Source organism: Tamandua tetradactyla, chromosome 25 (genome assembly GCF_023851605.1).
Source record: "Tamandua tetradactyla isolate mTamTet1 chromosome 25, mTamTet1.pri, whole genome shotgun sequence".
Classification (NCBI taxonomy): Eukaryota; Metazoa; Chordata; class Mammalia; order Pilosa; family Myrmecophagidae; genus Tamandua; species Tamandua tetradactyla.
In genome coordinates this window covers 21416714-21443763 of record NC_135351.1, presented here as the reverse complement: position 1 = coordinate 21443763, position 27050 = coordinate 21416714, and the positions used below count along the sequence as shown (strand labels likewise).

General features: G+C 39.9%; 2 protein-coding genes across 5 annotated transcripts in view; one reads left to right on the top strand and one right to left on the bottom strand.

The window, feature by feature from the left end:
- RNF144B (ring finger protein 144B) overlaps window positions 1-15639 on the bottom strand; it is a 172497-nt gene extending 156858 nt beyond the window's left edge. Inside the window, exon 1 of one of the 2 annotated variants that reach the window (XM_077143470.1) lies at window positions 15561-15639. The gene's annotated coding sequence lies outside the window, so the exon portion shown is untranslated. Of the gene's footprint in view, window positions 1-1483; window positions 1651-15560 lie in introns of those variants that run through there. The other variant, XM_077143468.1, reaches the window with a different exon arrangement.
- A 3211-nt stretch (window positions 15640-18850) lies between these two features.
- DEK (DEK proto-oncogene) overlaps window positions 18851-27050 on the top strand; it is a 45867-nt gene continuing 37667 nt past the window's right edge. The window contains exons 1-6 of one of the 3 annotated variants that reach the window (XM_077143463.1): window positions 18851-18967; window positions 19403-19553; window positions 23433-23534; window positions 23779-23888; window positions 24951-25045; window positions 25903-26023. In XM_077143463.1, the coding sequence (XP_076999578.1) occupies window positions 19412-19553; window positions 23433-23534; window positions 23779-23888; window positions 24951-25045; window positions 25903-26023 (570 nt within the window). In that variant the 5' untranslated portion in view covers window positions 18851-18967; window positions 19403-19411. Of the gene's footprint in view, window positions 18968-19181; window positions 19258-19402; window positions 19554-23432; window positions 23535-23778; window positions 23889-24950; window positions 25046-25902; window positions 26024-27050 lie in introns of those variants that run through there. The other 2 variants (XM_077143465.1, XM_077143464.1) reach the window with 2 other exon arrangements.

Genomic DNA, 27050 nt, shown 5'->3' with positions numbered 1-27050 from the left:
TATGCAAGGTGGAGAAGCATTCTTTATGCAAATTCAAATACAGTGTAAATTATGGGCATCCACTTGTTAAGTTTATTTTTATTGTGGTAACATACAAACTAACATCTCCCATCCTAACCACTTTTAAGTACACAACTCAGTGGTGTTGTTACATATACAATGTTGTCGGGTACTTGTTCTTAACCTATCCAGAGTAGAGAAGCTTGGTTCAAGTAACCAGGAGTCTAAACAGGACCCAAATTAATGAATATGATCATTCTTCCTCCTGGTTTCCAGAGAGAAAAGTCCTGTTGGTTCTTTCGCCTGAAAACAAGCAATATGTAAAAATGCCGATGGTCTGCATTACGTCATCGACAGACCGCCACTCAAGGGAGATTTTCTGATTCCCACGGGTATGGGCCATAGCCCTTCCTAATCACCAGTGTCCTTGTGAAGAAATGAATTCTTACAGTTTAAATATTGACTGTTTAAAAGCTAACTCTAACCAGGGTTCTTAGAAGCCTTTCTCATCACCCTACATCTGAGTTCCAAATGAAAGTTAACCCTCCCTTCCCCAAATTGTAGACTCAGAACCAATGACCCCGCAACAAACTCATCATCCTGAGGGGAGGTGGACTGGGGGGTTGCACCTTCCTTTCACTCCTTTTTGATTCTCTCCTCACACTTCCATTTCCAGATGCCACTTACCAACAGTTGGGTGTCCCCCACCTTGTGGCGATCTTACAGATACTTTCAAGAGGTTACGGGGAGAGGGCACGGCGCCGTCACCGTCTTTTCAGTATAGACAAGACTGCACCCCTAAACCCCAGATCTTCTGAGTCAGGAACTCAGTGAGGCGACCTGGATTTTTCCCCCAAGGCCAGAGCGAGAGCTATTGCTTTAGGCTGTGATAAAGTTCTACCACCACAGTCCCCCAAAATACCTTGTAAACTTAACACAATATTTAATTGTTTTTTGAAGGGGAGGGAACCCCAAAGAACCCCAACCTATTGTTTCGTGCGGATCAAAGATAAGACGGAACGTTTACCTTGGTCGGGAGTCAATATTCTCTCCCAAAGTTCGGATAGCAACGGAAGAGAAAAAAAAAAAAGAAAAGAAAGGTATGTTCTGGAAGGGGATGAGTTGTGATATTTCAGCCTGGAAATTATTACAGATTGCTCAGGGGGAAACGGTTAGCGCCACACACCTGGAGAGGGTGCAGGACCATCTGCCTCTGCCCTGAAGCGGCCCCTCTAGAGAGGCCCCCGGATGGGAAGCAAACGAGAGGAGGCGGGGGTCCCGCGGGCTTCGGGTAGAACCTGGGACCGGGGAGCGTCGGATCCCCTGCAGGCCAAGCCCCTGGGGTCAGCCCGGCGGGAGGGGAAGCGGGGAAGGGGCGAGGGAGAGAAGAGGAGGTGACAGCCTGGAGGAGGCCGAGCCGGCACCTGGTACCGCGGGTCCGGGCCGCGCGAATGCGAGGGGGCCACCCAGGGCGCCTCCTTACCTTGCGACCGAGGTCCGAGTAAGAGCTGGGAGACCCTGGGCGGGGAGCGCGGGCGAGGGCGAGGGCGTGCGCCCGGCTTGGGTTCCGCTGTCAGCTCGCGGGAGCAGCAGCTTCAGGTATCAAAGGCATTCGAGTCTCCTAGCAACCAGCCCCTCCGGGCGTCTCAGCCCCCTCCTCCGCCCCCAGCCGGAGCTGCCCTGCCCCCTTCAAGCCCCTGCGTCGACCCTGCCCGGCTCCCTGCAGAAGCCCCAGCCTGAGCGCCCTCCTCTCGGCGTTCCCCCGCGCGGCGAAGCCTCTCCCCCAGCTGTTGATTCCGGAGCGCGGTGGCCCCCTCTGGTGCCGTCCTCCCCCAGCGCGCACACACAAGCGCACGCCTCCCCAGATGCGCAGGCCACTTAGGAAACTGACAGTGAATGTGGTCTTTGGAGTTCTGGCTCCGGACAACTTCAGAAAACCCTTTTAGAATCTTTCCTCTGAGGTTTCAGATAGGGCACCACTGACATTTATCCCCGGCCTCTCACCTCTTTCATCTTAACAGTTAGATCACTTAGCATATTCGTGTAAAGAGTGAGCTCTGGGAATCTCCTGCTAATCATTTTACTTTTTCTAAAATAACTCCCTCCGTTCATTTATATAACGTAGGCATCACCACTATTTTTAAATGTAGGTTGCTAGGATTTTAGATTGGCCTTGGGAAGGATGGATTCAGCTGCACAAGACAGGGCAAGTCTCTTTTGCCAGCATTGTTGATACCTGCCACCTGCCAAGGCCCCAAGTGAATGCAAGAGCAGTTAATTACCCCCCCTGGCGTTGGTTGCTGAGTATGCCTGGATCCTCACTTAGGGGAGACCCAGTTCTTAGGTCCAGGGTCTGGGGAGGAGCAAATAGATATATTCAAAGAAGAGAGTTCTAATGGAGAATGCAGAAGCAAGGAGCAAAACTATTGAAACAGCATAAAAGATAAGAATGATGGGAAGGGATTCATGAAAACATCACTGTATCGATAACATGCAGGAGTTGGGAAGGCATAATCCTTACTGGGAATGTGAAAGGTGAGCTGTTCAACGGCACTCTGTTTATTCATTCATTCATTTACTAATCAATTCAACAAATTTATCTATCCAGTAGCTTAGAGGCAGTTATTTGTAGTCAGTCATGCTATACTTTAAAGAATGCCAGGAATTAACTTCTCCACCAGTTTATAGCAAGATCCTGGAAAATGCACATACCAATTAAAGAGACACCTTATTAATCCATTACCTTTCTAAATTTCATCAGATGACTTTCTAACCACAGGGCTGGAAAAAAATGGGCATTTTCTAAAATTGTCATGTTTTCATATCGGGCAAGAAGTAGGTATTGAAAGTAAACACATCAAGCAAGTCATTGTAAGTGAGTGGAGGAGTTTAGGTGATGTAGGAAGAGGGGCAAGGCGGGGCAGCACAAAGATGCTGGCACTCATTCATTCTGCCAGTATTACTGAATTCCCACTATGCTGTGAATAGAAGAGTTAACAAAAAAAAGCAAAATCCCTGCCTTCACCAAGTTGAATGGGGTGGTAAAAAAGTGAACTGGAGAAGGCAAAGCCAGGAGCAGTATACATGAAGCCTAGAGGAAGTGACTTTTAAGCTGAGACTGGAAGAGAGAGTAATTTGACTAATATAGTAGAAGAGGGGGAGAAAGAGTTTTCCAGATAGGGAGAAGAGCATGGAGAAAAAAACGAAGGTGAGAAAGAGCATGGCAGTTGCAAGAATTTTAAAAAGTTCCTTATAAGCTGCAGGATCGTTCCCAGGTAGGTAAAGGGAGGGTAGGAGTAAGAATGGAGAGATAAAAGGCCGAAGAGGTAAGTGGAGGCCAAACGCCAGATCATGTGTGTCTTCTAGGCCATGTTTTTTTGTTGTTCTTGTTTTTGTTTTTTAATCCACTTTATTCTACAGACAATAGGGAAGCACTAAAATGTTAAAGACAAGATCAGAGTTTTGAGAAGGACTGTGGCTGCAGGTAAAGAACAAATGAGGGTAGGAAGTGAGGATAAGAATAAAGAAGGTAATTCAGAGAGAAGAGCTCTAAAAGAACATTTAATCATGAGCACCAACTTGCATGTAGATCCTTATGCCTTTGTAGAATCTAAGCTCAGTTCCAAGATAAGTGCCAATATAGACAAGATTTTCCTGGAAGAGAGGTATGCAGGGAGTCAGTGGTGGTAATCAACTGAGAAACAGAGGTAAACAGAAATTAGAGACCGAAAGTAAATGATTTTTTTTCCAATGTATTCTATTTGTATGGTAAATCTATCTCATACAATTCAAGGATGAAAATGTTGGTTTGTAATAGAGTAGTGAAACAAATTAAAGGAAAATTTGACAAACAGAAGTCAGTCTCATATATACTGCAAATTTCTTGTTATGTTATAGCAATCATATCCCTGTTCCCTTCTCTTTTTTAACTTTTTTTATTGAGATGATTAACTATTTTAAAGTGAACAATTCAGTGGCACTTAGAACATTCACAATATTATATAACCACCACCTCTCCCTAGTTCGAAAACATTTTCCTCACCTCAAAAAGAAACCCCATAAGCAGCTACTCCTCATTCCCTTCTTCTCCCAGCCCACAAATCTACTCCCTGTCTCTATGGATTTACCTATTCTGGATATTAAGTATAAATGGAGTCATGTAATAAGTGACCTTTTGTATCTAGCTTCTTTCCTTAACATTAATGTTTTCAAGATTCATCCATCTATCACTACTTCATTCCTTTTCCTGGCTGAATAATATTTCATTATATGTATAAGCCTTAATTTGCTTACCCATTCATATCTGGATGGATATTTAGGCTGTTTCCTAAATGTGAATAATGCTGATATGAACATATATGTACATGTATGTGCTGGTTTGAAACTGTCAGGTATCCCAGAAAAGCCATGTTCTTTAATCCTCATTCAGTGTTGCTGGGTGGGATCTTTTTTATTGTTTCCATGGAGATGTGACCCACCAATTGCGGTGGTAGCTTTTGATTAGGTGATTTCCATGGAGATGTGTCTCCACCCATTCAAAGTGGGGTTGCTTACTGGAGCCCTTTAAGAGGGGACCATTTTGGAAAAAATTTTAGTGCCAACAGAACCCACACAACCAGAGATCTTTGGAGATGCAGAAGGAAAATGCCCCCCAGAGAAGCCTTATGATAATGAGAAGAGAAAGCTAGCAGATGCCATGAGCCTTCCCAGGTGAGAGAGGTGTCTAGAAGCCAGAGACCCCAGCAGATGCCAATCACTGTGACTTCCTAGCTGACAGAGGTGTTCCGGATGGTATTAGCCTTTCTTGAGGGAGAGTAACCTCTTGTGAGTACCTTAATTTGGACATTTTCACAACCTCAGAACTGTAAACTTGCAACTTAACAAATTCGCTGTTTTAAAGCCATTCCATTTCTGGTACATAGCATTCCAGCAGCTTTAACAAACTAAAACAAGGTATTTGTTTGAGGCCCTGTTTTCAGTTTTTTGGGGTACATACCTAGGAGTGGAATTGCTAGGTCATGTGATAGCTCTGTGTTTTAACTTGGTGAGAAATTGCCAAACTGTTTTCCGCTGAAGCTGAACCATTTTACATTACCACCGGTAATGCACCAGTGTTTCAATTTCTCCACATTCTCACCAACACTTACAGTTTTTTTATCTTTTGTATTCTACTAATCTTTCTGGGTATGAAGTGGCATCTTATTGTGATTTAGATTTGCTTTTATTTAATGACGAATTATACTGAGCATCTTCTCATGTGCTTATTGGCCATTTGTTTATCTTCTTTGGAAAAATATCTACTCAGGTCATTTTCCCCTTTTCTGAGTTCTTTGCCTTTTTTGTTGTTGTTGTTTCTGCATTGTAAGAGTTTTTAATACATCCAGTATACTGGACCCTTAGGATTTGCAACTATTTTCTCCCTTTCTATAGGCTGTATTTTCATTTTCTTGATAATGTGCTTTAATGCACAAAGTTTTTCAACTTTGGCAAAGTAGAATTTATCAATTTTTTTCCTGTTGATCATGCTTTTGATGTCACATCTTAGAATCTATTGCCAAATCAAGGTCATGAAGATTCCCCCTATGTTTTCTTCTAAGAGATCTATGGTTTTAGCACTAATATTTAGGTAATTGATCCATTTTGAGTTAATTTTTGCATATGTATGCGATATAGGTCCATCTTCATTCTTTTGCATGTACGTATCTATTTGTCCCAGCACCAATTGTTAAAAAGAGTATTCTTTCCCCATTGAATGGTCTTGGCATTCTTGTAGAAAATCAACTGGCCTCCCTCTTCTGAGAGTCATTTTTTTGTTTTGTTTTGTTTTTCACAACAGTTGTAGGTTTCCAGCAAAATCATGCAGAAGATACAGAGTCCCACATACCCCCCTTAAGCAAACAGTTTTTCCTATTATTAAGAGTATGATACATTTTTTTAAATTGCTGAGCCAATATTATTATATTAACTAAAGTCTATTGTTTACATTAGGGTTCACTCTTTGTGTTGTACAGTCCTATGGTTTATTTCTTTTAAAATTTTTCATTGTGGTAAAATATAGACAAAATAAAATTACCCATTTTAACCACTTTTAACTATATAATCCAGTGGTGTTATATAGTTATATATATATATATAACGTGTTATATTCACAGTGTTGTGCTACCATTACCAAAACCAATTACCAAAATTTTTCCATTATCCCAAACAGAAACTTTATGCCAATTAAGTGTTAACTCTCTACTCCTTATGCCAAACCTCACTTCTGATAACCTGTATTTATGAATTTTCATATTCTACTTATTTTGTATCAGTGATATCATACAATATTGTCCTTTTCTCTCCAGCTTATCTCACTCAACACAGTGCGTTCAAGGCTCATCCATGTTGATGCATCGGAACTCATTATTTTTTAAGGCTGAATAATATTCCATTATATGTATATATCACATTGTGTTTATCCATTCATCTGTTGATGAACATTTGGGTTGTTTCCACCTTTTAGCTATTGTGAATAATGCTGCTCTAAACATTAGTGTACAAATGAGTGTTGTTTTATTTCTATTATCCTTTACTCTGATGGTCATATTGTTTTAAGACCTTTTTCAGTTTGAATCCATATGCCTCATATTAAAGCCCATGCTTTTCCCACTGGTCCACATTCTCTAGATTTGCTAAGGTCTTTTTTTTTTTTTTTTGAGAAATCTTCACACATATACAGTCCAGACATAGTATACAATGAATGGGTCACAATCTCATCACATAGTTGTGTATTCATCACCATAATCATTTTTAGAACAATTGCATCACTCCAGAAAAAGAACTAAAAAGAAAAAGAATAAATTCATACATCCCATACCCTGTACCCCTCCCTTTCATTGACCACCAGCATTTAAATCTATCCTTTTTTTTTTTTTTACCTCTTATCCCCGGTTTTATTTATTTATTTTACCTTAGTTTTTAACTCATCTGTCCATACTCTGGATAAAAGGAGCATCAGACACAAGGTTTTCACACTCACATGGTCACATTATAAAAGCTCTGTAGCTATACAATTGTCTTCAAGAATCAAGGCTACTAGAACACAGCTCAACAGTTTCAGGCACTTCCCTGTAGCCACTCTACTACACAATAAACTAAAAAGGGATATCTATATAATGCATAAAAATAAGCTCCAGGATAACCTTTCGACTCTGAAATCTCTCAGCCACTGAAACTCTATTTTGTCTCATTTCTCTCTTCCCCCTTTTGGTTAAGAAGGATTTCTCAATCTCATGATGAGATTCTAGGTCACTCTAGGAGTCTTGTCCCACATTGCCAGGGAGATTTATATCCCTGGGAGTCATGTCCCACATAGGGGGAAGGGCAGTGAGTTCACCTGCGAAGTTGGCTTAGAGAGAGAGGCCACATTTGAACCACAAAAGAGGTTCTCTGGGGGTGATTCTTGGGCAGAATTACAAGTAGGCTTAGCTTCTCCTTTGCGGGAATAAGTTCCATAAGGGCAAACCCCAAGATTGAGGGCTCAGCCTATTGAATTAGTTGTCCCCACTGCTTGTGACAATATCAGGAATTCCCCAGATGGGGAAATTTAATATTTCCTCCTTTCTAGCCAGTCCCCTGAGGGGATTTTGCAAATACTTTTTATTCTCTGCTCAAATTACTCTGGGATATGTCAGGCCATCACACTATCCTGTACAAACCTATAAGATCTCATGCCCTATTCAAGATTCCATGTAACTATAGTGTTCAAATAAACTGATCATACAAGTTAAATTAGATAATGCACAACCAAAAAATGTAGTTTTTACCAGATAAACACCTCTCCCTTTGGTCTCACACAGAAGTTGAAGTTTTAAAATATGGACCATATCATCCTTTACCCTGTGTGCCAGTTTGAAAGGATAATATACCTAGAAACCCATGTTTTAATTCTGATCCATCTTGTGGAGGCAACAGTTTCTTTTAATCCCCATTCAGCACTGTAGGTTGGGACCTTGATTAGATTTTCTCCACAGAAATGAGACTCACCCAATTGTGGGTATCAACCTTTGATTAGAGGGAGATGTGACTCCACCATTCCAGGTGGATTTTGATTAGTTTACTGGAATCCTTTAAAAGAGGAAATATTTTAGAAGAAGGTTTGGAGTCACAGAGTCCATGCAGCTAAAGACCTTTTGAGATGAAGAAGGAAAACTCCCCTGGAGGAGCTTCATGAAACAAGAAGCCTGGAGGGAAAGCTAGATGTAGCCATGTTCTCCATGTACCTTTCCAGTTGAGAGAGAAACCCTGAACTTCATCAGCCTTTCTTGAGTGAAGGTAACCTCTTGTTGGTGCCTTAATTTGGACATTTTTACAGACTTGCTTTAATTAGAACATTTTCACAGTCTTAGAACTGTAAACTTACAACTTAATAAATTCCCCCTTTCAAAAGCTGTTCCGTTTCTGGTGTATTGCATTCCAGCAGCTAGTAATCTAAAACACCCTGTAATCTGAATTTACCTTAGTCCTATCCAGATCAGCTTCATTCATATCTCTAGTAGAAGTCTGATCACTTTTTCAACTTTTTTTAACAGTCGCTGTATGGGGTACTGCTGACTTTCATAGCTTCAGAGCTCTAACTCTGAGTCTCAGGTATCACATAAATGCATAAAGTTTCAGGAAACAACCAGGTTATACACAAATACCTCAGTATCTCAAAATTTAGAAATAACAGTTGCAACCCTTGAATTATGTAGCTGCTGTAAGAGCTTACAATCTAGGACCCTTTTACAATAGGCCCCAAACTGATAACCCATGCTCTTGACTTCAATTCTTTGAGTTTGTTCATTATAGTTAGTCCTTGTGAGTGAGGCCTGATAATATTTGTCTTTTTGTTTCTGACATTTCATTCAACATACTGTCCTTAAGATTCAACCAACCGAGATTCAGCATCAAGGGACTGAGAAAAACCCTAGAATGAGCTGAGATTTAGCATCAAGGGATTGAGAAAACCTTCTCCACCAAAAGGGGGAAGAGTGAAATGAGACAAAGCGTCAATGGCTGAGAGATTCCAAACAGAGTCGAGAGGGTATCCTGGGGGTTTTTCTTATGCATCAAGTAGATATCATCTTGTTATTCAAGATGTAGTGGAGAGGCTGGAGGGAACTGACTGAAAATGTAGAGCTGTGTTCCAGTAGCCATGTTTCTTGATGATGATTGTATAATGATATAGCTTTCACAATGTGACTGTGTGATTGTGAAAACCTTGTGTCCGATGCTCCTTTTATCTACCTTGTCAACAGATGAGTAGAATATATGGAATAAAAATAAATAATAGGGGGAACAAATGTTAAAATAAATTTAGTTTGAAATGCTAGTGATCAATGAAAGCGAGGGGTAAGGGGTATGGTATGTAAAATTTTTTTTCCTGTTTTTGTTTTATTTTTCTGTTGTCTTTTTATGTCTTTTTCTAAATTGATGCAAATGTGTGGGAAATGATCATGATGATGAATATGCAACTATGTGATGATATCGTGAATTGCTGAGTGTATGTGTTGGGAATGTTTGTGCTTCTTGTAATTTTTTTTTAATTAATAAAAAATTAAAAAAAAAGAATTTGTCAAAATGAACTGATTCACTATACATTTTCCAATAAAATGATATTTACAGTCATTCAAAAAAAAAAAAGAAAGATTCAACCACATGGTTTCATGCCTCCAACGCTAAGGATTTGAAATCTATGGTTGCCACCAAAAGCTGAGTCACCACAGCGGGCTACAGTCAGAAAACCTACTGAAGATGTGGTGGTGAATGGGTGTAGGAGCTAGGTAGGAGGTACTAGGGCTCTCCTGTTGATCCTCCCACTGGACTATTACGAGCAGATGGACATAAGTCAAAGGAAGGGGGGACAGACTGGCTGGCCTTAGGAAAGCAGAGCCAGGGCAGCACAGCTGAATATTTTACCCCAAGATTGCTTTCTTTGTTATTCTTTATTCAGATCATTTTCTTCCCTTTCTCTTTCATATAAATTCTATCTCCTCAATTTTCCTTAGTATTTCTTTTTCGTTTTTATTTCTCCTCTCTTCTTTATGTTTAACCCTCTTTTTTCCTTCTCTTCTTCTTTCTTCTTTTTCTAAACTCTTGAAATATTTTCTCTGTATGATCTTACCAGGTGTGGTAGTTAGATTCAGTTGTCAACTTGGCCAGGTGAAAGCACCTAGTTCTGTTGCTGTGGACATGAGCCAATGGTAGGTGAATCTCATCTGTTGCTAATTATATCTGCAGTTGGCTAGGAGGCGTGTCTGCTGCAATGAGTGACGTTTAACTTAATCGGCTTGTGCTTAAATGAGAGAACGCAATGTAGCACAGCCTAGCAGCTTGGCATTCCTCATCTCAGCACTTGCAGCTCAGCCCGGGCCCTTGGAGATGGAGAAAGAAATCACCCCGGGGAAAGTTGTTGGAACCCAGGGGCCTGGAGAGAAGACCAGCAGAGACCATCCTGTGCCTTCCACGTAAGAAAGAACCTCAGTGGAAAGTTAGCTGCCTTTCCTCTGAAGAACCAACAAAATAAATCCCCTTTTATTAAAAGCCAATCCATCTCTGGTGTGTTGCATTCCGGCAGCTAGCAAACTAGAACACCAGGAGACAAGACAATGTTTTACCAGTCTTTTCATACTCAGGGTTTTATTACCATGAAAGTTCTTGGACTAGTTACATATTTATTTATTTATTTATTTATTGAGTGCTGTATGGCAGGGTCACATTTCATTCTTTTTCCATGTGAGTATACCGTTATTGCAGCACCATTTGTTCAATTTTTTTGTTTGTTGGTTTGTTTGTTTGCTTGGGAAGTGCATGGGCTGGGAATCAAACTCTGGTCTCCACACGGTAGGCAAGAATTCTACCACTGCATTACCCTGGCACCCCCTGGACTAGTTACATTTTATATTCCTCTGTTCAAATATTCACTCATGCATTCATTGATTCATTCTACAAATATTTGTGTCTACTATGTTTTAGGCATTAGGGTAAGTGCTGGACAAAAGTAGATGACTAATTATCATTGGATCATAGTCACTAGGCATATAAATTAGGACCCTCATAATTGCAAGAATCAGAACTGCACTCAGGCTACTTTCAGGAAGAAAAAAAATAATTTTTAAAAGGGTTGTCTCTTGGAACCCAAAGGTGTGAATACAGACAGGCCTCCTCAACAATCTGGAGCTGAGAATTGAATATAATCAGCAATCTCTGTTCTTCCCTTATCTTGTTCGTCTCATCATCATCCTTCTCTCTCCCCAGTGTAGACTAGGGCTTCTCCAGTTCACATGACAGAAAAAAAGTCCCTAAATTTGAATCAATCTTTCTCTTTCTCAATTCCAAATTCCTAGTGAGGGGACTAATTGGCCTTACTTGGGTCAGATGTCCAGTCAAGGAGAGTAGGGTGTCAGCATCATGATGTAAAAGCAGGGCTACAGGAGTTCTTGGTGGTGAGCACAGGATTGGGGATATATGTAGAAGGATATTTGGGGAGCAACTCTTCAAAAAGGGTTTTCTAGGCAGACAACTCAGTAGACGTTTACCACTAAAGCAGGTGTGTAAAGAAATAATTACAATATAATTTAACAAGTACCACAATGAAGAGATGAATAAAGTACTAAGGAACAGAGTTCAGGGGAGCAGGAAACGAGTCTCAACTTCAGAGACCTGAGTGAGTGCTTCATCAAGAAGGTACTGTTTCTATTTGAATCTTCAAACAGGAAGCTATGTTTGCCAAACAAATACACTAGTCTGTAGGACTTGAAAGATTATTTTTTGTTGGGTGAACTATTGTTCATATGGAAGGAAAAGGATGAGGCTTTAGACAGAGGCCAGTAAGGAGAGTATTATAATAATTGAGGAGAGAGCTGACTTGGCCTGAAAGAAAATGGGGTAGGTTTGAGAGCTATTTAGAGGTAGAGAATCCAGAGGACTTGATGTGGGTAGTTGGGAAGCAGAAGTCAAAGATAACTTCAAATATTCAAGCTTTAGCAACCATGTGGGCAAAAGGGCAGTCAATAAAGTAGTAAATAAAATAAGAAGGGATAAAAAAAAAGGAGAGATGGACTCAATGTACAGACATGTAATTTGTAACAAAAACTTCATAAAGGTGGGGGGATGGAGAGATAGTGGAACATAGTTCACTACTGAAGTTAAGTTGGTATCAAAGCAAATGAGATTGTTATAGATTTAGGATTTTAACTTTAAGCCCCATGGTAACTACAAAGAAAATATCAAAACTTACAGAGACAGAACTTAGAGTACAGATTGCTAGGGGTGGTGGCAAGGGAATGGGGAGTTCTCGCATAATGTGTGTGGGGTTTCTGTTTGGAGAGATGGGAAAGTTTTAGTAATGGAAGTTGATGAGGGTTCCACAAAATTGTGAATGTGATTAATACCACTGAATGGTATGCTTGGGAGTGTCTGAGATGGGAGAGTTTATGTTATACATGTTCCCAAAATTAAAAAAAGAAGAATGAGCAATTAAAGGGACAGTGACAATTGAATTTAGTAAGTGGGCTCTTACAAGGTAGGAGAAAAGACACAAAAGAACATTATTGGAGTTTATTTAAAAAATTGGAATATAGCCTGTAAGACTGATATCAATGTTCAATTTTTCAAACTTGATAACTGCTCTTAAAGTGATTACATAAGTGAATATCCTTACTCTTGAGAAATGCATTGAGTATTAAGTATTCAAATGAGTATTAAGTGTTCAAGGAGTATGATGTATACAACCTATACTCAAGTGTTCCAAAAATGTGTTTATACATACAGAGATAGATGGATAGATAGATGGGTTGGTAGATGGATAGATAAATAGAATGATATGGTAAATGTGGCAAAATGTTAAATTGGTGGATCTGCATATCTGGAGAGGTGGGAGGATGTTGGAATTCTCTGTATGGGGCATGTATTATTTTTGTAACTGTCCTGTAAGTTTGAAAGAATTTCAAAGTAAAAAGCTAAAAAAGAAAAGAGAGGAAGATTTGTGAGAGAAGAGGATAGGGTTAGTTTTTAATATGTTGACAGTGTTAGGACACTGAGTAGAGATATCCAGTAGGCTGTCGACATGAGTACAGCCCTCAGGAGAAAGTTGCTAAATACACTGAATTGGACTTTATGAATCTAGAGGTCACTGATACCATGCATTGGTGTGGTTGAGATCACCCCAGGAAATCAGGTGTAAGGAAAGAACCAAAGGCCTATGGTGAATCTCTGGAGAACATCAACATTTGAGAAGCTAACAGATTCCATGCAGCCAGCAAAGGAAAAGAACAAAGAAACAACAACATCATGGAAGTGAAGAGAGAGAGCTTTCAAAAAAGGGGACGGTAAACAATGTCAAATACTACATAGAAACTAAGTGAGATAGGAGTATTCAAAAGTGGCTTTTCAATTGGGCCATGTGGAGGTCACTGAGAACAGTTTCAGTGCAGTGGTAGTAAAAGGACAGTACATTGCACTGGATCAGGATTTCTCAATCTCAGCACTATTGACATTTTGAATTAGATAATTCCTTGTTGTGGGGACTGTCCTGTGCATTGCAAGAAGTTTAGCAGCATTCATGGCCTTTATCCACTAGATGCCAGTAGCAGCAACCCCCTGAGCCTCCTGCCCCACCAAGTTGTGACAATGGAAACTCTTCAGACATTGTCACATGTTCCCTGGGGCAAAATGCCGACCCCTCTTGAAAACCACTGCATTATACTGAGATAAAGATGGAAGAGAGACACACAAATGTATTTTTCCAAAATAAATTATTTGGTGGCAGATTGCTTTTTAAAATCTTTTTGTTTTCCTAGTTTATAAACAACTTCTTATAATAAATTTAAATGTTTTCCAAACCCAAGCTGCCTGTGGGACAGGTGCCCACGCTAATGTTCTCTAGCTTCCTCAAACGAAGAATAAGATATAAAAAGAAATATTTTACTTATAAAAGTTTGTCCAAAATAAGATTTATAGGAATGTTTTACAGACTTATTTATATTTTAGACTAACACCCCATTTTGACAATCCTGTGACAATGCTGAGGATTTCTGGCTAAGTTATAGAGGAAACCACTTTTCTTATTCTGCATGATAGTCCACAAACAGAAAAGCCCCCTTCTATGGGGATGATCTCCTCATTTTATAGCAAATGAGAGAAATAAAACCAAAGCTCTCTAATTCTTTGTTCTCACTGCATGCAACAGTTGATAAGGTTATACTAATAAAATATTAACATAGAACAAATAAGTTACTAGGGCCACAATTGTTAAATGTAGAGCAAAATTAGTTACTAGGGCCACAATTCAAAAACCACTCAACCTCTGTTCTCCAAGTTTTCTGTCTCACCACCACTTCCCTCACCTTCTCCAACTGCTTACCATGAATAACCCTTTCATGAATAATACAATCCAAGCTAGAACATTCAGGTATTATTATTATATGTAGATATTTTCAAACCTAATCTCAAATTACTAAAATAGGTATATTGGCTAACTCTTTTTACCAAAATAGAGTATGATATCTTGTTTTCAGATGAACCAAATGTGTCACTATATTTATATTTATGACCAGGTTTAAAAAAAGAATCTGGTCCTCAGCTTATTCAAACCACGTTAATTTGCTAAGTCGGTATTGCTGGATGCTCTTTAACATCCAGACAATATACTCATGCTACTGTCTAAAAACCAAAAGGGGGCACATTTCATTTAAATATTTGAAAGTATTTATTGTGTGTGCACTATGCCAAGCCCTGGGAGAGAGTAATAAATAACATGGACATAGCTTCTGCCCAAGGAGCTAACACTCTGGGAAAGATAGATAAGTGAATGTAAGGCTTAGATATGTGTGGGAGAAAGATAGAGATGTGTGTACAGAATATGTAAAAACTTCTCAAAGACAAAAACATAAGAAATTTTAAGAACCAGTGTTTTAATAATTTCCGAATTAAAAAAGTAGATAGTTTCAGGCACATTTCCTCTTCATCCCAATTGAATGAGATACAGTTGCAATCACCAGCCCCTTCTGGGGCAGAGACAACCAATATTCCACTTGTGCGCCCACACTGCCCAGGCTTTTTGCAGTTAGGTTGAGTTTCTATGACTGACCTGGCCACTGGCCAATGAGCAGAATATAGAAGAGGAGATATGAGTTCTCCTCCTGCTCCTTCCCCTGTCACCATGAATATGAAAGACATGTGTTGAGGCCATGTATCTATCAGATCAAAGTAGGCTGGAGTGGTGAGTAAAGGGAATTGACAGCAAACAGCCCTGGAGAATTGCCTGAACCCATAGATGGCTTCGTAGAGCAAGGAACAAGTTTTTGTTAAGCCACTGAAATAGCTTGTCCTATCCAGACTAATACACCTTCTCATCATTTTAATTTTAAAATGTTCTGCACTGCCATAATAAGAGTTTATTTGGCTTGTCTTCATTCATTCAGCAAATGAATATAATGATGGATCATAGATTCTGAGCTAAGAAGGAAAGTAAGGACATGAGAGGTGAGATTTAGTGAAAAGGGGCCAGGATCATTTATCACTACGTGAAATTCACTTACCCTTCTTTCCTTTCTTCATATTTGCCTGGCAAAATTCCAACCTTATCAAAGCCTTTTTTGTATCTTCTTGGCAGCTATGCCCAGATAGCTAAATATGGCTGGAGAAAAATAATAATGCTGACTTGTGTCATTGTGACTTCATGGCCACTGATTTTACTGGGTCCTTGTAGCTGCCTAGCAATCCTACACATTTCCTTAATCTAGTCACCTCCCCTTCTCCTATATTTCCTCTTTCCCAAAATCCCTACACTCACTCACTGCCAGTGATCTTGCTTCTGATTCATGGAAAAACTTAAAAAGAATAAGAACTTCTTAAACCCTTATTACACCCCACTGCCACCCCTACCCCAGCATCTGTACCCATATCCTGTCTTCCTTCCTGTTACTATGCAAAAACTGTCCACTGTCCCATTGAAGGATAATTCCACCTCTTGTACACTAGACAGAATCTCCTCTCATCTTCTGTGGATGGAGATGAGCCAGTCAAACCCCCCTTCAAGCTCAGAGCCATGTGGTCAGCAGACAACCTCCAGCTGTCAGCTCCTTCAGGGTCTGCTAATGCTGGAGAGTCACTTCCCGTGAGATCATGCCATTCCTGGGGTAGCTTGAAAGAAGCGACTGGGCAAGGGGGGGGGGGGTGGGGCTGGGGCTTTAAAGCCTGGGCATTCAGTCCCAACACAGGACACTGCAAGGCAGTGCTCACTCCGGAGCTCCCCGTGGGGTTGGTTATGGCTTTGTCAGTTCTGCTTCACAGTTTAACTTCTTCCTCTGCCCATCATGCTTCCTCTCTGTTCCTTTCCCAAGTATTGATTCCTACTAAACATCTGGTGCCCCAAATTCTGCTTCAGCATTGCTTACAGAGAACTCATTCTGTGATACCTACTTAAGGTGGGCTCCAGCTATTGTACTTTCCCTCTCTTGCATCCTCAATTTCCCCCTCTCTACTGATCTGTTCCCATCAACTTGCAAACAAACAACAATATCTCCCATCTTAAAAACCGAACTTCCCTTGAGTTACTGTTTCATTTCTCTGCTCGGTTGTACAACTAAAGGTCCTACAAAGTATGTCTGAATTGGCTCCTTGTCCATGTGAATCCCTGTATCCCCATTCTGGGCACTTTCATACTCACCGACCCCATAGAAACAACTCCTGCCAATGTCACCAATAACTCAACTTTGCTACATTAAATGGTCAAGTCTCAGTTCTCATCTCACAAACCTTTCAGCAGCATCTGATCCAGTTCATTATTCTCTCCTTCTTACACTTTCCTCATTCAGCTTCTAGGATACAAGTTTCACTTGATTGTCCTTTCACTTCATTGGCTGCAATTGCTCTTTCTCATCTCTTTTGTTGTTCCTCTCCCTCTCCTGAATCTCTGAACACTGGAGAGCTCCAGAGTACAAACTTGACCTTCTTTTTATCTCTACCTATATTCCCCTGTTAATGATCTCATCCAACCCCAGGGCTTTAAATGCCATCTACAAGTTGACAACTGTTAAATTTACATCTTGAGCTAGAACCTCTTTCTCCCCAAAGTCTGTAGAGTTCTGGAGCTGGTTGCTGGCAAGCTTGTATCTCCGCCTCGTTTCACATGGCGATGCCCTCTCTTTTCTCTTTCTATTCATTGGCTTCAGGTTTCTTTCTCTTAATAAGGTCTCCAGTAATTCACATTGGATTAAGACCCATCCTCATTCAACTGAGCTGCATTTTAAGTAAAAACAAAACAAAAAAATCCCACCTGACTTGAAGAGGTCCTATTTACAATGGCTCCACACCCACAAGAATGCAGATCAAGAAAATGTTTTAATTGGGGTACATAATTACACCCATCACAGAAGGGTAAAGAAACAGAGAGTATATGATACTACAGGAGAAGCACTAGAGAAGAGACCTAAATGATGTGAAGGTCATTTGAAGATCAGACCAGGCAGAAAAAAGTAAGTATAAAGCCCAAAAGGTGGGATGAACTTGGCTTGATGGACGGACACCAAGAGGCTGATGTGGCTAAAACAGAGCAAACAGTGCCAGAGAGAATGGATTATGTAGGACTTTATAAACCATGAAAAGGATTTTGGATTTTATCCCACCTGTGATGGGAATCCACAGAAGGGCTTTAAGCAAGGGAGTCCCCAGTTGGACAAAAAAAAAAAATTTTAACGCATGGGGACTGCTGTGTGACTAGTGGAGGGGGGTGGTAATATGGAGCCAGCAGACCAGTGCAGAAGTATGTTAAGTCCAGACAAAAAAAAATGGAGTGGACGGGACTTTAATGGAATCAGTACGTGGGAAATGGCTTAAAATATGAGGGTAGAAACGACAGGATTTGCTTATGTGTTGAATTGCGGTGAAGTGGGGCAAAAGGAAAGAGGGGACTCAAAGGTGTCCAATTTTTGACCTGCTACCTCGAGTCCATTCAGGCAAATTTAACTGATCTTAAGTCCACTGAGTAAAAGTATCCTTTGGGCAGCTAGTGGTTGAGAGGGAGGGAGAAAATGAAAGAAGTCACACCCAGAAGAGGGAACATCTGGGAAAAGGTGAAATATGGGCTTCGTTTTTGCTATGTTGGTTCTAAAAGGTTATGTGCAGAGCTGGAGCTGGCCTGGAACTCGGGAGACGGATCTAGAAAGGACAAATACCGTATTTCCTCTATTATAATACACACGCGCGCGCATTTCCTCCTTACATACTCGCAGGCCTAAAATCTACGTCTCTGGTGAGGGGACCATCCAAGAAGGCAGGATGTTTTTACAAGCCATGGGGTCCTAAGAAATAGAGCAGCTTCGCGAGTCAGCATCCAGTATAATGTATGGGATTATAAAAAAGGTTGCTCAATTATTTCTTCTCCTCCACCTCTGTGAAATACTGTAGGTAACTTCACGGGCTTTCTAAACTTCCTTACCACCATCAGCACCTCCCCGCCACGGCCCACTACTGCTCTTCATCTTTTCGGGGAAAGAATCGTGGAGACAATAAACACGAAGGCCCCCTAGCGTTCTTTCCGCCCTGCGCAGCCAGGCAGGATCTCCGCCGGCTCCCGCCCGGGGCCCGGAACCCAGGCGCTGTCCAGCCGGACCCCGACCCGGGCGCCGGGGCGCAGGGCCCTGCAGCCCGCGTCCGGGGAGAGCCAGCCCAGCCCGGCTCCGCTCCCCGCGGAGGCGCTCGGCCCGCCCCGCCTCCCCTGCCCGCGCCCGCCAACAGACAGCTCGCGGCCCTGATTGGCCGCCGCATTCCCGCTTTCCTCCCCGAACCGCCATTTTGAAAATCTTGTTGATTCGGGGGAGCAGCGAGCTCAGCGCGAGCGTCACGCGCGAGAGCGGCCGGCGCGCCTTCGCTTCGGCATCCGCCGCCGCCGTCCGGAGTCTCCTCGTGCGCTCGCGCGCCAGGCCCGCGGCGCCCGGGACTCGCGGTGAGGGCCGCTCCCGGGGAAGGGAGGTCGGCAGGGGGCCGTGGCTCCCGCCCGCCTGCCCCGCCGCGGCGGAGGGGGATGGACGCAGCCATTTGGACGGCGGCCTGAGGCGGGGGAGGGGACGGGCGCCGCCGGGAGGCTCGGCCGGCGGGAGGTGGGAGGGGGCGCGGCTTCCCGCCTCGGGCATCCCGGGCCGGCGGCGGCGGCGGCGGCGGCGCGGGGCGGGAGGGGGATTCTGTCCCGGCGGCGGGTGCAAGCAACTTTGAGCCCGGGTTTCCCGCGGCCCCCAGGTTCCGTAGCCGGGGGGGGGGGGGGCGGGGGGAGCCAGAGAAGTCCCGTCGGCCGCCGGTCCTTCCCGCCTCGGCGGGGCCAGCGGAGGTGCGAGCCTTGGGGCGGCGCCGGGACCCAGACTTCTTGCTCCCTCTCCGCCCTCAGGTCGCCAGCATGTCCTCCTCGGCCCCCGCTGCGGAGGGAGAGGGAACTCCTCAGCCCGCCTCGGAGAAAGAGCCCGAGGTGCCCGGCAGAGAAGAAAGTGAAGAGGATGAAGAGGAGGAGGAGGAAGAGGAAGAGGAGGAGGAAGAAAAAGGTGGGGAGGAAGTCGTGTCTGGAGTGATAGATTTTTCAAATCGAAGTTTTGTGGGTTTTTTTTTTCTTTTAGAAGACAGTTTTCTTGCTCTTTTTCCGCTTAAAGGCGTTAACTCGGAGAGTGGCTTGTAGCAGGGAATGTATGCAAAATTTTGTTAACTGTTGCGCGATGGCAGAAAATTAGCAGTGATTCCCATTTTCTCTTTTTTTTATCTGATAGCCTCGTTATTATGTACTTTGGAGTGCAGTTGACTTCTTGCTAGCAGTGTACGCTCCTAACACTTCATTGGACAGGAAGTTTGGAAGTCTGAGATCTTTTTTTAATTCAGTGCGTGTTAATCTTTGAAGTTACTCAGTTAAAGTTTCATTTTAATCTTTTACTAATTTTTTTTTTATGCCTTTTAAAGCTGAGGTCTTTAATAAAACCTCACAGTAAGACTTGAAGAAGTTGTTATTGCTAGTCCTGGAGTTATAAATATTTTATTTGCTGAGCTTGAGCAAATGCCTGGAGGACGGGAGGGTTTTTCTTAGATTGGGAAACATTGGTGAAAGTTGTTGGGTGCTATATCGAGAAAGCTAAATATGAACCCAGAGCTATCTCCGTTTCGAAACTGAGTCTGGCCCAAGTCAGGGCAAGATTAACGATTATTTGACTGGAGGCATAAAACGGAAGGACCTCAAGAGTTAAGCAGTGGTACTGGTGGTACTGTTAGTTTATCCAAGATGCATGCTGCAATGCTTCTTTGAGGTGTATCAACTTTCTAAGATGTTTCCAGCCAGTTGAAAATCCATATCACAAATTTTAGCATTTGATGATATTAGTCCAATCTAGGTTTATTTAATATATGACTACAATTAAGCTCAACTTGGGGAGAAGCTAGAAGTTGCCTTTTCAAACCCGCATTTAGTTGTCTTTTTCTTAAGCCTGAAAGTGTCAATCAGTCTGTGGTTGGCATTTGTAAATGCAGTCTGGATTGAGAGTTGAAAGTGTTTCTTTTCTTTGTTTCATGTGGTATGTGCTCTAAGAAGGGAGCGCTCCATATTTAATAAAGTACAAAAAAGCTTAGAACAAAAAAATTACTTTTAAATTATTCATAAGCAGTAACTGGAAAGTGGCTACAATGTCTCAGCACTTTTTCTTCTTTTTGTTTGTCTTTTAGCTGTTTTTGTAGGGCAGGATTGAAATATCACAGAGAGGAATTTTCTTCATACTAGGGAAAAAAAGCATAGAAGTCATGTAAACATATATGGCGAACACAGTAATACTTGGACTGGCAGTAGTTCAAAGAATCCCATAATAGTCATTTTTTAACATGATAATTTTATTTTAAAAATTATCCTCAATTTTATAGTTCTGATTTATTCCGTTTCACTCTGTTGAGGAATTTGTGGAACAAATAAAATTGTGAAGGTTCTTATTCTGTGTATTCTACCTTATTTTACTAACTGTACTAGTGAACAGTCTTAGAAGCAAGGCAGTGAATTTTTTTTTAATTTTTAAATTTTTTTTAAACAACATACAAACATGAACCTTCTTACCATATGATCATTCCATTCTTGGTATATAATTAATAACTCACAATATCATCACATAGTTGTGTATTCATCATCATGATCATTTCTTAGAACATTTGTATCAGTTCAGAAAAAGAAATAAACAGAAAAAAGAAAAAAAATCATACATACCATACCCCTTACCCCTTCCTTTCATTGATCACTGGCATTTCAATCTATTAAATTTATTCCCCTTATTATTTATTTATTTTTAATCCATGTGTTTTACTCATCTGTCTATGAGGTAGATAAAAGCATCAAACACAAAATTTTCACAATCGTACAGTCACACTGTGAAAGCTATATCATTATACAATCGTCTTCAATAAACATGGCTACTGGGACACAGCTCTACATTTTCAGGCACTTCCCTCCAGCCTCTCTGTTATGTCTTAACTAAAAAGGTGATGTCTGTATAATGCGTAAGAATAACCTCCAGGATAACCTCTCAACTCGAAAATCTCTCAGTCATTGACACTTTATTTTGTCTCATTTTTCTCTTCCCCCTTTTGGTTGAGAAAGTTTTCTCAGTCTCTTGATGCTGAGTTCCTGCTCATTATAGGATTTCTGTCCTACACTGCCAGGAAGGTCCACACCCCTGGGAGTCATGTCCCATGTAGAGAGGGGAAGGGCAGTGAGTTTGCTTGTCATGTAGGCTGAGAGAGAGGCCACATCTGAGCAACAAAAGAGGTTCTCTGGGGGTGACTCGTAGGCCTAATTTTAAGTAGGCTTAGCCTATCCTTTGTGGAGATAAGTTTCATGTGAACAGACCCCAAGATTGAGGGCTCAGCAAGGCAGTGAATTTAATAAAGCCTACCTGTCTCATACAAGGGGTCAGATTGATCAAATTTGACAGTGGTATTACGGTGTGGGGAAGTGTGGTGGAGGTGAGAGAGTGACTAGTCAAAGATGATTCCAAGGTTTATGTCTTAGGTAGCAGAGTGGATGGTATTACCATTTATTAAAGAAAAGAATTCATGGACTTGAACAAGTTTGGAGATGATTATGACTTCAGTTTTGGATGTGTTTTTTTTTGGTGCCTATAATATATGAAGAACTGTCCATTTGGCAGCTGTGTTTATATATTAGTTGTTTTGGAGCTCAGGATTAAGTCTGGCCTGTAGTTAGATGGGGAAGTCTTGACATAAGGAAGGTAATCAAGGGCAAGGAAATGTTTCAAATCATGAAGGAAAGGAAATGGAGTGTTAGTGGGTTGCTTTAGAGTACTTTATACTGTATACCATTGCCAGAATATACCTGCTGGAATCCCTTTCTCCTTGTTCTTTTGCAAGTCCTTATATCACCAGGTCTTACTTGTCCTTTGAAGCAAGCTCCCATGTCATGATCCTTTTCCCCAACCGCAAAATAATCACTCCTTTCTCTACTCACAGAACTTTTATTTGTATCTTTCTTAAAGTGTTTTATCATCTTTTACATTGGAGTATCATATTTGTGTTTCATCTCCCCTAATGGACATGATCTCTTTCAAGAGATGTTCAGGGTCTCTCCGGTCTCCCTTAGTATCTAGTGCAGCTTTGTACAAAACATGCATTCAGTTGATTCAGTGGAAGGGCCTCTAGCACTATATAGTATCCTCTTATCTGACCATATTTCAGTCAGTAAGCAAATGATTTTGGATAAATCAAGCTTAATGTTTTAGTTTTTAAAGTATATATTGTGTATATTCCAGCTTGTTTTTTTAAAACTAAGCAGAATGTAACATTTTGGGAATGCTTTATGGCCCTCCTTAAGAGCATCATTTATTAAACTACAAAGTAATACCCTTCTAGTTGATTTCAGTAAATACAAACTTGTAGAATTTTGCCCTATCTGCAGTCCCTCCAGGTTGCTTTGAGGTCCTTATTTTTGTCTCCTGTCAGTTTATTAAATCATTGCTTTTGAAGCTGTTTTTATATTCTCAATCTCAACGTGCTGTTTCTAATGTACAACAAACTGTGTAGCACAATTAATAGAATGTCTAAACAAAGAGTAGAAATAGTAAGGACCTAGGTGATTTTTCACAAGTAAAATAAATGGACTTCCATAGCAATAATTGTAGTTGAATAAGTTTGTTTTCTGATTTTTTTTAACTGAATTCCCTATGAGGTTGCTAGGTAAGTAAAATGTTACTCTAAAAAAACTTCAGGGGTGGTATTAACTTGTCAAGTGTTTTCATCTCTGCTGTGTCATTTGTTTCTCAAAAGAATGCCAAGGAAAAGAGTTAGATATTAGGTTTGTTGGATCTTTTTACTATATAGTTATTCAGTCAAGCTAATATATTCTTTAAGTTTTTTGTATTTTTGAAAAATATTAAATTGATTTCTAGAAAAGAGTCTCATCGTGGAAGGCAAGAGAGAAAAGAAAAAAGTAGAAAGATTGACAATGCAAGTCTCTTCCTTACAAAGAGAACCATTTACAATTGCACAAGGTAAGTTTATTTATGCTCCTTTAGTTTCATGGTGAAAATGCCTAAATATACAACATGATGGTTAGCAATTTTTAGTGTTTAATAAATAATTCTATACTTTTGGTATAATTTTTAAAATTTGCCCTATTAGAGCAAAAATTATGTGTAAATTATGCTGTAGCAATAGTTCCCACTTAAATTAACTTTGTAAATGTATTAGCAATCAATGGTATTTAACTTTAATTATTATGATATTTTTTTCTAGGGAAGGGGCAGAAACTTTGTGAAATTGAAAGAATACATTTCTTTCTGAGTAAGAAGAAAACGGATGAACTTAGAAATCTACACAAACTGCTTTATAATAGACCAGGCACTGTAAGACCTTCTCAATACCTTTACCCTAATAGCATGTTTATGTATGAAAACACTTCGTAATAATAGCATAATTTTAGGTCTGGGAAGGACCTTAGCAACTAGGTTCAATCACCTAGTTCAGTTTCCGCACTATGTAAGTCAGCAAACTGAGACACGTGCTCATTAACTGACTTGTCAAAAGATACATAGCTGAATATTAAGAAGTAGGACGATAATATCCAGAGCGTTTGCTGTTGTAATTGTTTTTATTCAAAACTGAAATCTCAGATTTTGAAATCTGAAGTGTGATGACTTTAGTGTTCTTTAAATGTATTAGAAGAAATTTATTTTTGGTCCTGGCCATTATGAAAAATTATTCAGTACGGTTGTATCTCATTTTGAGCAACTATCTGATAAACTAAGTAGTATTCCTTGCCAAAGGATTTGTCAGAGTAAATCAGTATTTCATTTACTGAATTATTTTATTGTACACACTACTTCACTGGTCCGTATGTTTGTAATTGAGAAAATTGCTTTTGGTTGTACATGGGCAAGACAGTAAGTGACATTGTTAGAATACAAGTCTGAAGCATAGAATTTACTTTCACATATGTTATCTCATTTAATCCTCACAGAAGTCTAATTTATAAAGTCCTGTAACTATTAAATGGTTTTAACTTTTGGTGTGGTCTCTGTTCTTTTCAAAGTATAAAATCTCTGACTTCCTAATTTGGAAAATAAGAAATATAGTTAACTCGTGTTACTTACGAAAGGGGTATCTTTTTTAGTAATAACTTTACTTATTTCCTTAAATTGCCAGATAACATTTAGTTTTGGTTTTATCATTACCAGTAAAAATTCCTAGGTGGAAATTCATTCAGATACAAATTGTGGTTATCAAAAAATTGTTTTTAGGCCTTTATAGTATTTACATATATTGGTAGCAGATATGTTTTTCATTTTGAATAAACAAATATGTAACTTGGAGACAGGTATGAAAATAACATCAGATATATTGGCTTTAAAATTTTTCTTGTGTACTGGATAATAAATAGAATTAATAATACTAATTATGTTTCTTAGGTGTCCTCATTAAAGAAGAATGTGGGTCAGTTTAGTGGCTTTCCATTTGAAAAAGGAAGTATCCAATACAAAAAGAAGGAAGAAATGTTAAAAAAGTAAGTTATTTTGATAGATATGCTTCAATTAATGTGCTTTAGTTTTTTTTTAACATTTAAATACAGTTGATCATATGGTTTTTAGTAAGTTGCTAATTCTTTGCTTTAAATGCCAAGACCTAGCTTGTCTTCATAACTGTTAACTTAGGATGTCTATTACTTTCCAATAAATAGTATCAAGATTATTGAAAACTTTTAATCAAATAAATTGATCTCTTAGAATAATGATATTTATCTACACCAGTAAATCATTCACAAAGTTCAAAAGGTCTAAGAGGCAATATAGTGAAAAATCTTTCCACTCTTGTCGCTAATCAGCCACTCTGGTATCCTCTTGTAGGTGCCACTTAGACTATTTTAAGGATAATCAATTTGATGCGAATGATATCCTTTAGCATAATGCAAGCAAGATGATATATTCTTAGAACTTCTGTTTATTACAGCCCCTCTACTTTAAGAGCGTTAATAGAGATAGATGGCTGATTATTCCTTAATTGAAATATCGTATTAGGAATGCTGACAGGGGCTGGGTGGATGTAATATTTAGTCACCAGCTAGAAGAATGGTCAAGTCATGAAAACTTTGCATGATTTTCTAGTAAATGAGTTTATTCTTGTCTACTTTAAAATTTTTAAATTGGTAGATGATTTCAATTTATTAATAACCATATTTGGATATATTTTGTGCAGTCAAAATTATTAGGAGTGCTTGTAAGGTTTAAAGAAGCATTGGCTACTTTTTTAAAAATGTATGTAACTGAGCAGACTGGATTTCTTTGCTTGTTGCCTTTATGTTGTAGAGAATGCTTATAAACTTTCCTGTATAATTACCTTGATTTCTGCTGTTTTCTGTTTCAGATTTAGAAATGCCATGTTAAAGAGTATCTGCGAGGTTCTTGATTTGGAACGATCAGGTGTAAATAGTGAACTGGTGAAACGGATCTTGAATTTCTTAATGCATCCAAAGCCCTCTGGCAAAGTGAGGATCAAATTCATACTATTTTAATAATAAATCAGCTATTTATAGCCTCTCCATTCTTTTTTTTTTAAATGAAGCAGTAATTAGTTAGCATCATGGCTGTCAACATCCAGAGATAACCTTTTATATTCAAAGAATATGCCTTTCACTGACGTACTGTCAACAGTTTCATGATAGAAAGAATGCAGAAGGCGTAAAGATGTGTTCTCACATGTCTAAACTTCCCCTTTTCACCCCCCCACACCATTCAGCACAGTTAATTATTCTCACAATAACATGCTACCTTCATCTCTGTCCATTTCTGGATGTTTAAGTTCACCCTAGTTAAATGTTCTGCACATAGTAAGCAACCACTCCCTATTCTTGCCTCATTCTGTATCCCAGGGTCCTTTTAATTGTGGTAACATAAAACAAAATTTCTCATTTTAACTATTTTTTTCCACATCAATTAAGAAAAATGCTGTTTAACCCAGTATTACTAATTGTTTCTCCTTTATTAAAACTACCAAATCAACACAACATTCATCATAGATTATTTTATTCTTCTATTGTACTTGCTTATTTAATTCATATGATTTGTTAATCATATTTTGTTTCCAAAAATAGATAATGTTGTTAATACTGGATTTTATTAATTCAAGTATCTTTCAAACCTGTATGGAAAAGTTCTAATGCATTTGTATATCATTTATTTTTATTAAAAACTTTTCATTAATTTTGGGAGATACATATTCTTAATTGGTTAGTTGAATGATTTAACATCCATTCCAGGCCCCACATTGCGAATTCTGTGTACAGATTAGCCCTCACTACTTGCATCTGGTTCCTGAGCTGAGATTGTGAGGGATACCACATTTTTCTGATATGTTTGTGTCTGGGATTTCATACAATGAGTAGTGAGAGTTTGGGCATTGAGTCACCTTTTCTTCAGACAGCACTATCAAAGAAATAACCCAAATGGATTTGGTTCCTGGATTTGAACGTGAATAATTCAGATAACAAGGATATCTGTTTATATTCAAGGGTG